Source organism: Brachionichthys hirsutus, unplaced genomic scaffold (assembly GCF_040956055.1).
Source record: "Brachionichthys hirsutus isolate HB-005 unplaced genomic scaffold, CSIRO-AGI_Bhir_v1 contig_202, whole genome shotgun sequence".
NCBI classification, from domain to species: Eukaryota; Metazoa; Chordata; class Actinopteri; order Lophiiformes; family Brachionichthyidae; genus Brachionichthys; species Brachionichthys hirsutus.
Window position 1 is genome coordinate 122,420 of NW_027180319.1, and position 12,752 is coordinate 135,171.

The 12,752-nt window shown below is 41.9% G+C and overlaps 1 protein-coding gene across 1 annotated transcript; it reads left to right on the forward strand.

Moving 5' to 3' along the window:
- Nucleotides 1-4,280: 4,280 nt before the first annotated feature.
- On the forward strand, nucleotides 4,281-11,661 carry LOC137912624 (AP-3 complex subunit sigma-2). Its single transcript, XM_068756762.1, has 6 exons — nucleotides 4,281-4,349; nucleotides 5,502-5,593; nucleotides 6,079-6,190; nucleotides 7,232-7,303; nucleotides 8,635-8,742; nucleotides 10,701-11,661. Exons 1-6 carry the CDS (start codon nucleotides 4,281-4,283, stop codon nucleotides 10,824-10,826), a joined length of 579 nt encoding a protein of 192 aa, XP_068612863.1. The 3' UTR covers nucleotides 10,827-11,661.
- Nucleotides 11,662-12,752: the final 1,091 nt, after the last annotated feature.

Below are 12,752 nucleotides of genomic sequence, written 5' to 3' on the forward strand. Positions count from 1 at the left end.
CAGCTACACTGACGGCGGGGATTCCTCCGGAATCTTCTTCACGCTCCATGTCTGGAGGAAAACAAACATTGGACGTCCCGCTGCTGCTGTCGGATCCACGGGAGACAGAAGGCAGGTCACCCCGAAAGGAGATATTCGATCAATGCACAGTCCCCCTGAGTGCACAATACAACGGCTACTCACGAATTACCCAGGATAAAATCTGGGTTCAGACCGCAGCAGCCTCCTCCTCCTCCTCCTCCTCCTCCTCCTCCTCCTCCTCCTCCTCCTCCTCCTCCTCAGCCGCGCGTAACGCACACACACGCAGCGTTGTCGTGATATCTGCAATTCGCCTTCATATCAACGGAAAATTCAGCATTTCACCCAAAGGCTCCGGGTCAGATCAACCAAACGTGTCTTCGTTGACAGCTAGCCGAACAGGACGCCTGTTTGGGTATTTATTTGTACATGTAGTCCCCTCCGGCCAGTCTGCAGCCCGCCGTGTTCGTGTTCACTATAAACACGGCGCCGTACGCAGAGATCGTCTCTATTTGAAAAGATGACTCACTCCAGCTTCTGCCCCGCCCTCCAGTCTGTGACGGTGTGTGTCCCTAATGCAGGTTGAACAGTTACCATAGTGACTGCTGGTTTGCCCGACACTCGTCTTAAGATCAGCCTTATCGTTCTGTTTAAATATTGAAAGTAGTGTAATGATCCTTAGACGCTAAACCGTGTCGCACAGTCTCCATTTTTTATCATTTTCATTGCCAAAGCATAAGATGTCGCAGCGTTATTTTTCCTCCCATGAATACCAGAGGTAAATGTTATTCAGTGGGCCAGCAGCCAGTAAACACAATTGTTTACCAGTTTCACGAAATCATTAATTTGTAATTTGTCACCTGCGACACTCCAACGCGCCAAAATGGCATACAAAATCTGTACAGAGTGAGATGTCGGAGCGCCAGTCTCCTCTTTGATCACAGCCGCAGAGACTCTGTTTACGACGCGGTGCGAAGGAAATCCGGGATGCTGATCCAGGACCAGGGATGTTCGGCCTCACGAACACACGGCTGAAAGGCGGCGTCCGTTCGGGACTGCTGTAATTACACTCTTAATTTGTTACAGGCGTGTTTTCATATGATGCGCTGTCTCGTGTTTTAGGCCTGTCATCAACACATGTTGTCCACAAAGGCTATTGCAAGGCTATTAAGAATTTAACCAACTGCAATAGAATTCAATCAGATAATTAATAAAATAAAATAGGATGCCACTCGGAACAAGCCATGCGTTCTCTTAAATCCGGAAGGGTTCTTTAATTCACTCTTTGGCAGAGGTAACGATCACATTTTTTTAATAATCCCTATTAGTCCAATCAATGTTCTACAATTTGACCACATCAAAATGTGAAATATATGGAACATTTTCACAGAAAAGAAATCAGAAATTTGGGGAAGTAAATCCCTCCTCCCGTGTGGTCGTGTCTTGAGGAGCTTGGTAAACACCAACTCATGCGACCCGAGATCCTGGAAAGGAACCAAAATGCTGCCATCTTGAGGGGGGTGGAACCAACTGCTGATTTATAATCTCCAGCATAATAAAATAATTAAAGCACGAGTGAAACGTAGAAACTACACTTTTTCCCCCAAGGAAACTGTGAAAATAATAATATAACACTAAACATAATTTTTTTCTATGCATCTCTTGTTCTCTAGAAGGCTGCACCAGATATACTGAAGGTTCTGTCATCCTGACAGTTTTGATGCTTTGTCTGATTTTTCTTTATTTCTTTTTTCTTTTAACCCTAGGCTTTGTTTAGTTTGCTAAGATTGAAACAATTCTTAAGACTTAGGAGAAAATGAACATCATATTACAGCCTTGAGCTTCATAGATATGGAGAAAAGTTGCATTTGCACATGTCATATATGGGCGTTTTACACATTGTCACATGACTTTAAACTTTTCTTTGTTTGAGACCTAGACAGGTACAATTGCAATTATTGCTTTATGTCTTAACCCTGTGCTCAAAAAAATAGTTCAATCAGCATCCTTTGATGCTCTGAGAGAATCACAGTAAACAAAACCATCCATAGAACCCCCCTGATGGTTTTGATTATCCCTGTAATTACAGGCTGCTTTTATCACATTACAGACTAGAGCACAGAAGCATTATTTGAACGCCGCACATTACCTCATCTCTGGCAGACAGCATTTGGGCATCCGTCACAATCCAACAATTAGCACTGAGAGGAAAAAAAAATTCACATTACAAATGAAGTGAATATCAGTGGCCACCCAAGAGTCCACATACAGTGAGTCACCCACAAACAAGTGCTCACTGTACCAACCTGACCTCCCTGTTCCAGAGAATGTTGTGCCTGTCCACTTGCATTTGTTAAGTCCCTATTAAAGTCCCCATGAAGGCAGCCGACGGGCCCACCTACCTCGACTGTCCTGGTGGAATCCATTCTCACACTGCACTCATGTGGAAATAAGCCTGTTTACCACCAACCGGTCACACATGCTAATGAGCGTCTGTTTGTTTTCCACCGTGCTCATGCAGGAGGAAGGGAATTTAGAGAGAAAATAATAGGTGATATGCAGACAACAGCCCAGGTGGCTGTGCAGCACTAATGACGAGAATTACCGGTAATGGACATGGAATCAGAGCGGGAAATGTGGCCTGACATTTTGATGTTGCTGAGTCGATCACAATACAGGATGTCAGTTGGCCTGTTTTGAAAATTAGTTCTTGGGTTGTTGCTCAAGAGACCCCAGATATACTGACAGCAGACCACACAGCAGCAAGCTTACGTTTGATGAAACAACAACTGACAAGTTGGGCATGAAAGAGTTGTTTATATGATCATACAGTGATCTGGGATTAGAAAACCTATTTGTATCTTCCCCCTTTCAAAAGTATGCAACTACAATTGAATTATACAGATGCCAATTTTTATTACGTTAAGAAATAATTAGCTTATATAAATACATTTTTACTGTTATTAAATTATGCACGTGTGGTTTTTGGGAACCACCCCTACAGTGCATCATATAAACTTAAAATTCTGCATTGACATGCTGTTAATGATAAATTCACATTCATTATTTTTGCTGTACTTCCTGACAATTTGTCAAAGTAGGAAAACCAGAGGTGTCAATAATATCACAGGACTGCTGTGTTCTATAGTGCCGACGATCCAGTATGCTGCATGTATGTCACAGTAAATCATCTGATAATTCACGTGTGATTTTTCCACTGTGCATATCAAGTAGTGTTTATTGAAAAAATAATTGTGAAATAATATGACATTTTTATGTCAGCGGGCAGAAGGTTAGGACTCCCGTAGTAATTTCTACTGTATTGAATACAGCTGCTCTGAGATTTCAAGGCAGCCTGAAGGTGCGAACAGGCGTTGAGCAATACATGGTGCCTCAGATGCTGGTGTACTAATATAGAAACATTGTGTCAGATATTAAATAAAAGACAAAAAGAGAAACACACTCATCATTGTAGAAATTTGTGGGATATGAACTTTATGATGCTACATATTTCATCTTTAACAAAGTGACACAAACCCCAGGTAGTCTGAGACCCTCTATTTATTATGCTTTCCAAAATAAAGACAGAATAAAGAAAGATTTTTTTTAAACAAATGGTACACATTACAGACAATGCACTGCCTGTGTTCTATGAGATTGATTTGAGGGAATTTGTCACAATTTATGTTACAAATTTTCACGTACATCCAGCCACATCTCTGCCCAACACAGTATTTTAAAATAACTTTTTGCCATTTAACGTTGTTAATTACCACCCCAGTTTCGAGCTCTCTTCTGGTTTTGATCTTATCGGTACATTTATTTTAGAAACCAGCATCTCGGATCATTTATGGTGATCCTGGGTGTTGGCGTCTTACAATATCAGTCACCAAAACGGAATGGTCAGAAACCGAGACGAAGGCTTTAAATTCCACATCACTGTGTGCCAATTTCTTTCAACACGCTCCAGTACTTTTTAGAGCATCCTGAAATCAACACATGACGTTCACCCGCATTCTACTGGAAGACTGATCGTAATCAGTTTGTGAACACACGTGATTGAACTCGATGACCCTTCCGGAACTACGATTGGAAGTGTTTGTTCAGGGTCGGCTACTCGGTGTGGCAACACAACCGGATGTAAACTTGAGACATCCGGCAGCTGGAAGAACGAGAAGCGCAGCGCTAAAACCACTAAACAGACAGTCTCGATATTTTAATCATTACGTCACACTGCGACTTGATAAGCCCAAGAAGTAGACATGATTAAAGCCATCTTGATATTTAACAACCACGGAAAGCCAAGGCTGATCAGATTTTATCAGTATTTTGTAAGTACTTTTGCTATTTGATTATTAACATTCGCTTTCCCTGTGATCTTTTCTTTTTAGCTAGCTGTGTTGGATGATTGTTGCTAATAATTATCCTTTAACTGTTAAGTCATCAAGAACAAGACAAGTGCGTTGTCTATCGTGTGTGGCAGCGGCCTAGTTCCAACTCAAGAGTTAGTTGTTGCTCGTTTTGAGTGATTGTAGCATAAGAGGAGCGATCCAGATAGTGTTTTATTTCATCTTCCTCCCAGTTCAGGTAAAAAGGCATTTGTTAAGACCGCATATAATCCTATGCAGTATAAACCAGACTAGAGCTAGTTAGGGTTAAACATTATCTTCGCAATATTCCATACCTGTCTTTTTATCTTCAGACTGCAGACACAAACCGTTTAGGCCTTTCAGAATCCATCAATTCATCCATTTTCTTGTAGACGAAACAATTACAATTGTCTGCTCTGTGGGTCATGGGTCTGCTGGAGCCTATCCCAGGTCAAACAACATGTATGCTCACACACACACCTTCGGACAATTTGTTGTCGACCAATTCACCTAAGCAGTTATTGGAGGCGGGAGGAAGCCGAAGAAACCACGCAGACTCGGGAAGAACATAGAAACGCCTCACAGAGAGGAATCGAACACGGAACCTCCTTCCTGGGTGCTACAGCACTACACACTGCACCTCTTTGCTGCCCAGTCTGAGCACAAAGAGTCAGGATCATAACAACCTGATTTTATTACATTTCTGTCTGGTGAGATACGTCTGCGTGAGATCTCTAACATTATTACTGTTTGTTGGTTTAAATGCATTAAGTACAGGTGGATTGTTATGCTTTGTGACTGTCAGAAATCTTTATTTCTTCATTTTAATTTCACTTATCAAGGATCTTATCAATCGGATCTAAAAATGAATGAGGTGTGTCTGTTATTATGTCGCTCACCTGTGAGAGTTTCAGAATGCATGAAAGGAAAAAATACTTGATAAATGTGAGACATGTTTCCGGCTCATGGTCTCAAAAGGTTCCTGTGCAATTTGCATGCTACTGTATTTTTCTCTATCAACTACCGGTAACTAAAAGCAACACTGACTGTAAATAATGGTTTGGTGTCTGTAGAGTCTACATTTCCTAGAATTGTTGACGTGTTTTCCTGCAGGCGGAGGACATGCAGCAGCAGATAATTCGGGAGACGTTTCACTTGGTATCTAAAAGAGATGACAATGTCTGCAACTTCCTGGAGGGTGGGAGGCAAGTAAAACTTTTTGCTCTGATTGTATGAATAACACACGAGTAGTATTGATCTTGGGAGGGGAATTCTATCCCTGAGGAGCAGTGGGCAGCTAGGCACTTGGGAAGTAAGCTGGGGTCAAGTATCGTGATCAAGGGTACATCGGCAGGTAGACTGGGGCTGTGGATCAACAGCAGAGAATAAATATGTTTTTGGTGGCATGAATTACTCCCTTAATTTCATGTTGACAAAGACGTATTAGCGCTATGAGCTTTCTGTAAGCCACTGTGAGCCACTTTTCTCAATTTGGTGAAGTCACCCATCAGCAGCTGCCTTCAGAAGCAGCATCACGTATTTGACCAATAGAGGGAGGCAAAGTCCCAGAAATTAACTTCATAGCATGTAGTCATTTATTTGTCAAATTTAATCTAACTCATTTGGAAACACGACACAAAGCCAGACCTGCGTTTTCCTCTAAATGAACCTTTTTTTTTCCTGCTTACAGTCTTATAGGTGGCTCAGACTACAAGCTGATTTACCGACACTATGCAACTCTTTACTTTGTCTTCTGCGTGGACTCGTCTGAGAGTGAACTTGGCATCCTGGACCTCATTCAGGTCAGTTTTATTTTTTCTACTGCTTTATTTACATTTCTGATTTGTAAAACAATATTTCCTCTTTTCCACAACAACCCTCTGTTCACGCAATGGTCTAGCCTCGGAAGAAGACACCTTTTCTTTCCTTTGACGTAATGAAAACCATTCTTCCCATTACATTATGCGCTATTCATTTATTAATTTGTTGGGGAAAGCTTTTAAGATTTGTCTTCTTTTAATTCATTGCCTCCTTACTGCTTCATGTCAGCACTGCTGATCTGAGAACTGAAACCTGCTCTGCTGTGGAAAACGTTCTAAATGAAGCAGATACAGATAAGAACTCATAAAATGTGAAACAAGGAAACACTGACATCATGGATGCTGGCCATACAGGCAGATAAAATGAAGTTATCTCTGGGAGAGCTGATACGTCCTTTTTAATCTGAACATTGTGCATGTGGGGACATTTTGTTGTACTTGTACTTTTGGCAGCTCATGAGAAACATAACTCATCCTCACACAAAATAGTTAGTTGCCTTAAAATGTTAAGCAACATCAGCTTTATGTAGCAAGCGACTCGGCATGCTCAGTTCTTCCGCTCATCACCGACGTCAGGTCTTACCAGCAGTAAAGGAGAATTGTGGTACGCAAAAACGAGCACATGCTTGGTGATAAAGATTGAATATTACTCTGAAGTACTTGGTACGGTTTCACAAATATGTCCCTAACACTCCTTTTGTCTGCATGAAACCCAAATGCTTGCGTTGATCCAACTTTATCACCTCATCCTTATTGTAGTCAATACTATAGTCCAAAGTCGGTCACCAGTTTTTCGTGTATGTATAAAGCTTAAGTCAAACAAACCACTGACTATTAGCAGGTTTTCGTCGTCATCATCTTTCGTCACTTATCTCATAAGAACTGTTTAGACAGCTTCTTGACTACATTCCAGCATTTGTTATGTCCTCAAAGTTCATCGTTCGTCTTAATCTCCAAAATGCTTCCCATGGACATTTATTTGACAAATGTCACAATTAATCGTCCCAATCCTGTCCATTGCAGGTGTTTGTGGAAACGCTTGATAAATGCTTTGAAAACGTCTGTGAACTGGACCTCATATTCCACATGGACAAGGTGGGTGCAGACTGGTTAGAACCTTTTCTGTTTGTTCCAATCAATTGTTTCAGGTTTTCCGTCTTGATGCTGAATGTATGCTTTAACTGTATTTGAACTCCAAACTGTTTGTCTTAAGTGATAAATAAAGTTGTGGTGAGCAGAGTTTTATGTTTAGAGATAGAGAGAACTTTATGAATGAGCTGCACGTTGACGGCCCTTTTCCGGTGATCCTGCTGCCTTTCAGGAACATCTGCATTCCCGTTATGTGTCTCTTCTGTCTGTGTCCTGTGAGCAACATTTGTAACTTTGACTGCCTATCATACATGGCGCCAGTCCTGAACGTGGCTGACAAATTCCACAGAGCTGAAATACTTCATTTACTTTTTAGCCTCTGGAGTGAAATCTACACCGTCGGAGGGATGTATTTAGTTTGGAATGTATTCAAGGAATGATGGAGACAAGAAGTTTCTCCTCTAGGGGCTTTTATAGGATAATTAATTTAGAAAAAGGTTTTTAGCTCTGTCGGTTTCAGGCTCCAACAAGGTCTCCTGAGCTGGAGCTGGAAGCATTGCTGGAAACTAATCGGGGCATCTACGGCCATCTTGATTGAATTTTCTCAGCAGGAAATCGATTTCATGTGGTGCAGCGGGGCTTGGCCTGAGGAATGTTCCAAGATGAACCGTGGAAATATTTCTACTAGACCGAAAACCCTTCACTCTGAGGATGCTCCTCGAGTGCAACAAAACTGAACACATAACAAAATTTAATTTTTACACAGAGATTTAAAATAGATTTACACGGACATGAGAGATTTAGGCAATTTAATTCTTCTCATTTCTTTGTTTTACTTCATGCAGCAATTGCTGCTATATTCCCCCCCCTTAAAAAGAACATTTAAGAATACAGCGTTATGAATGGAAAAGTACACAAAGTAGGGTTGCAACAGAAGAGAGACTCATGATTCTCACAATAATTTACAAATCTAAACTTAAGAGAGAAGTAGAAAGTGTTGCCCAGTGGGTCCTAAGAGCTGTCCTCCAGAGAGGACTGCTCTTTGTGACTTGTGTCTCGACTGTAATGAACACAGCTAGAGAAGACATCATTTCAAAAATGCATCACGAAACTTCCCACTGCCTCAGACAATGAACTCTGATCACAATTGGTGTTTTTTTATAATCCATCTTTTTTTAATTGTATGTATTATTTAGTCTTCTCTCTGACACAATTGTCTAGCATTGAGTAGTTTCCTCTGAATGTTCATTGGCTGCAGTCAGGCCTAAACTGACTGAACTTGCCAAATACTGGTGTATGTGTACTTGACTATATCAGCTGCTGTTTTGTGTTTGTAGGTCCATTATATCCTGCAGGAGGTGGTGATGGGTGGCATGGTGCTGGAGACCAACATGAATGAGATCGTAGCACAGGTCGAAGTGCAGAACCGCATGGAGAAGTCGGAGGTTAGTCTAGTGGGCACATTTAAAGGCCATGCCATTGTTTTTGCGTGTTTTGGGCCGTAGAGTGATTTGTGTGAATGCGCCGTTGGTGTGGATCATCTTGTGTGTGTGTGTGTGTGTGTGTGTACACGCCATAGATTCTCAAATGGATGAATGTGTTTATTTTCCTTCCCATGCAGCTGCACCGGTCACCATTCACTTTGTAATTAAAGTCAGAAAGTTTACGTGAGAGGTCATCCACCACATATACAAAAAACTTTCAAAACAGGTTGGTGTCATCATTAGACACATCATTAGATAATTATTAACTGTTCGGAACTTTACAAAGTAACACTCTGCTGTTGCGATGCCAATTTTCTTTGCTTATGGCTCACAATCACTCACAGTGAACACAGGTAAACCCCCCCCCCCGTGCAGCTCCCACGCACCACCTTGTGACATTTGACACGTGTCCTTTTTTCTTACAATGTATCCTCCTTTCAAAACAGGTTGGTGTCATCATTAGACCTTAACAATGATAATTATTAACTATTATGAAATTTACAAAATGCTGTAAAATGTTGGCCAGCCAACTGAAGACACTCTGCTGTTGCGATGCCAATTTTCTTTGCTTATTTGCGTGATGCCGGATTTGAGATAAAAATGCTATGCAATCCCGCACGATGCGGGACGACTGGCCACCGTCCATCAGAGTCTTCCTCACTAAGGCTCTGAAGCAAGGCTAAAGCCTCCATAACTTTCGTTTTATTTCTACTTGTCATTTTTGTCTCTTTTGGGTTAAGAGTGAAGCTATAACGAGGTTTTAGCTTCACAGAGCCTAAAAAACAAACAGACAATAGAGCAGGAGAAAGAGCAGGACTATGTAGCAAAGAGTGACACGTGACGCCCTGTAAAACGCACGCAGTCAATCTGACTGCTATGGTCAGTCGAGGTAGTATAAAACAATGTTATAATAATATATACACACATTTAGGAAAAGTCAGGATCCCATTGGTACATATATTTTTTTTTAATCCAAGTTATAACGTTGCAAATTTTGAAAGCAGTCCAAATGACTGCCTTGGTCGTTCTAGTGTTAAAGAATTGCATCTCCTTTTCACTCTGGCGTGCTGAGATGACCTCACTGCCCGTTTGTCTTGTAATTATTATGTAAATAAAGGGTCAACATCAGCAGCACGTCGCATCATAAGCGCGTCTTCACTCCTCATCAGCCACGCCGCTTTGTTTGCTCAAACACCTGTGGCGGCGGCGCATGAGGACGGCCGTCGATGGCGTCGATTAGACGCACGTGACTCTCATCGTTAGCTGCAGCAGCCGGTCACCGGTCACTCACTGGCTCACATTGAAAAGTAGCACAGGATGAATTTTTACGTGTTTCTTTTATTTTCAATTCAGGTTGGATTTTGTTTTTGTGCGCTGCGCATCAGCTGTGCGCTCACAACAGCCTCTCTGGCACCAACAACCATACCGTATCCCAAGTCACCTTTCTCCTCCATTCTGATGCTCAGTTTGGACGGCAGCTTGATAGTCTTGACCTTGTTTACGGGCCTAAACAGCAGGGCATTGAGTTGCTGCCACGTGATTGGTTGATTCCAAATATGCTTTTGCAAGCAGGCGAGCGATAAAGTGGCCGATGAGTATATTCTCTTTTCTGCATGAGTGGGTTTCGAGAATTCATGTCTGTACAATAAATATGACGCAGGTCTGGACTGAAGTTTCTACAAAAGTGAAAAAGCACATTTTCCAAAATGTTTAATCCTGTTAAAGTCGAGCAGTCAAATGTGTGTTACATGTCTTGTTTAGACACTTTTTGAGAACATAGAACACACAATGTACTATGGAACGAGGCAAGTTCTTAATTTCATGACATGCTTTCGAAACTCTGCATTGTTCTTAAACGCCTTCTTTCTTAAGATAAAGACAAAAACAAAGGTTTCTTCCATGTTCTTTTATTTTGACAGGGAGGGCTATCGGCGGCCCCCGCTCGCGCCGTCTCTGCCGTGAAGAACATGAACCTGCCTGAGATTCCCCGCAACATCAACATCGGAGACATCAACATCAAAGTGCCGAGCCTCTCCCCATTCTGAGGAGCATTCCAGCGGAGCAGGGCTGGTGTGCTACTGGTGCAGCGCCCCTTCACTCGCTTCTGTTTTTAACGTGGCGAAAACCTTTTTAGACGTCCATCTTGGAGCCGCAAAAGCTCGCTCTCTTCTCATCTTTTCACATGAACAGGAGCTCAGCTGTGACCTGTTTTAGAGTTCTGCTTGTGAACGATGTAGAGATGACTAAAGTTGAAAGATTTGCACAATAATGTAAAGTAAATTCTGTAAAGCATCAGTGGGAATATTTACATCCGTGTGTATTATGCTCTTCTTGCTGTCTTTTCTTTCCAAGTTGATTTCCAGATTTTTCCAAAAGAAAAACAATCCGTCGTTCCGGTGACTGTTTCTGTCCAACACCTCTGACTTTCCTTCAGAGTTTGACTCGTCCAAGGTTTGAAAACGCTTCCTGGCCACGGAGCTTTCTCCTTTGGCATCTGCATTAGGTCACAATTATTCAAACTACTCTGGGTCCCGTGTTCCCAGTGTGTGTCCGTATAGTCTGGGCTTCGACTCGCTTTTCTTTTTCTTTCTCTGATAAATCATGCCTGGGATCGCTGTAGCCTTTTGGGTGATGCTGTTCTCCTGAGTGCAGAAATGGTCCCATTCAACGAATGTTAAAGATGTTCGAGCCATTTTAATGTGCTGTGACGGTATCTTGCTACTTGCAACACTCAGTTTGAGAGGCTCTTGTTCTCCTTTTCGTGTCTTTATTTGTTTGTGTAAAGTATTTTTGTGTCTTACTTGGTGTTTTGTAGTAACGTGTGATAGGATTTGGTTAAGCCATACGCTGCTCCGGGGTTTTCCATGAAGTTTGTTGATTTCCTCAAGGAAATATGTTTCAAAAACATTCCTAAATGAAATAAAATCAAATCTCCTTGACGTTGCCTTTTTTGTCTAACAGCTCAAATCAGCTGATATCTTTCCTCCTCATAAGTAGTTTGGTTGTGACCACTCAGCTCTTTCTGCTCTGCCACGATGGGGTTGCAGCCTTGTTGATAAACCCACATTCTTTCAAGCCCCGTCCTTTCCAGTTTAAATATTTCTTTTTTAAAATATTTTTTAGGGAAGGTAGTCAAGGCAATTGTTCCCTCCCTACATCCCCAGAAAAACCTGTGGTGAGTATTTCCACCTCCCAACTCCGCCCTCACAGATGCAGCCGATGTTTCAGATCGGCCAGGATCATTCCAGCTCAACTTCTGCATCTCATTCAGACTAAAATCTGAGCTTGCTGATGACATCCAGCTGCCCAAGTTCTGGTATGTACAGTTTCCATCACGTTTGACACTTTTATCAAACATGCTGCATGGCGGAGTCTCTTCTTTTGTGTGGTTTCCTACAAAACAAAAGGATTTCTAATGTCCCACAGCAAAGACCGTATATTGGCTCTACAACATGTCTAGCTTTTCTATCGGAAATGATTACTCAGATGTCATCTGTGTCAAAAATGTACTTCCATGACAGTTTGCAAACTGATTAAAAATGCACTATAGACAGAATAAACCCTCTGAAATACAGTTCATGCAAAGTTAGCAGTGCAATAGGTAACACATTTTTAATTCTTGTTGCTTTAACCAGGAGATCATTCATGAGGCCTCGGAGTGACTTCTTGGCTCTTGTGTAGATTTAGTGCTTGTCTGTCATCATGAGTGTGTTTCTGGTTCTGGCTCTTTGGCTTGTAATTTCTGCACTTCCTTCAGCTGGCTAAAACTAGAATATTCAGGATGGCGCTGACGCCACACAGAGCGGATGGTGAAGGTAAAGTCATTATGTACAGGTAGAATAACTCAAAAGTTCATTCATCTTCTGAACCGCTTTGTCCGTTACCGGGTCTGGACAGAGGCATGGTACACCCTGGACAAGCCGCCAGTTCATCGCAGACAGATGATCATTCACACACACACACACACTTAT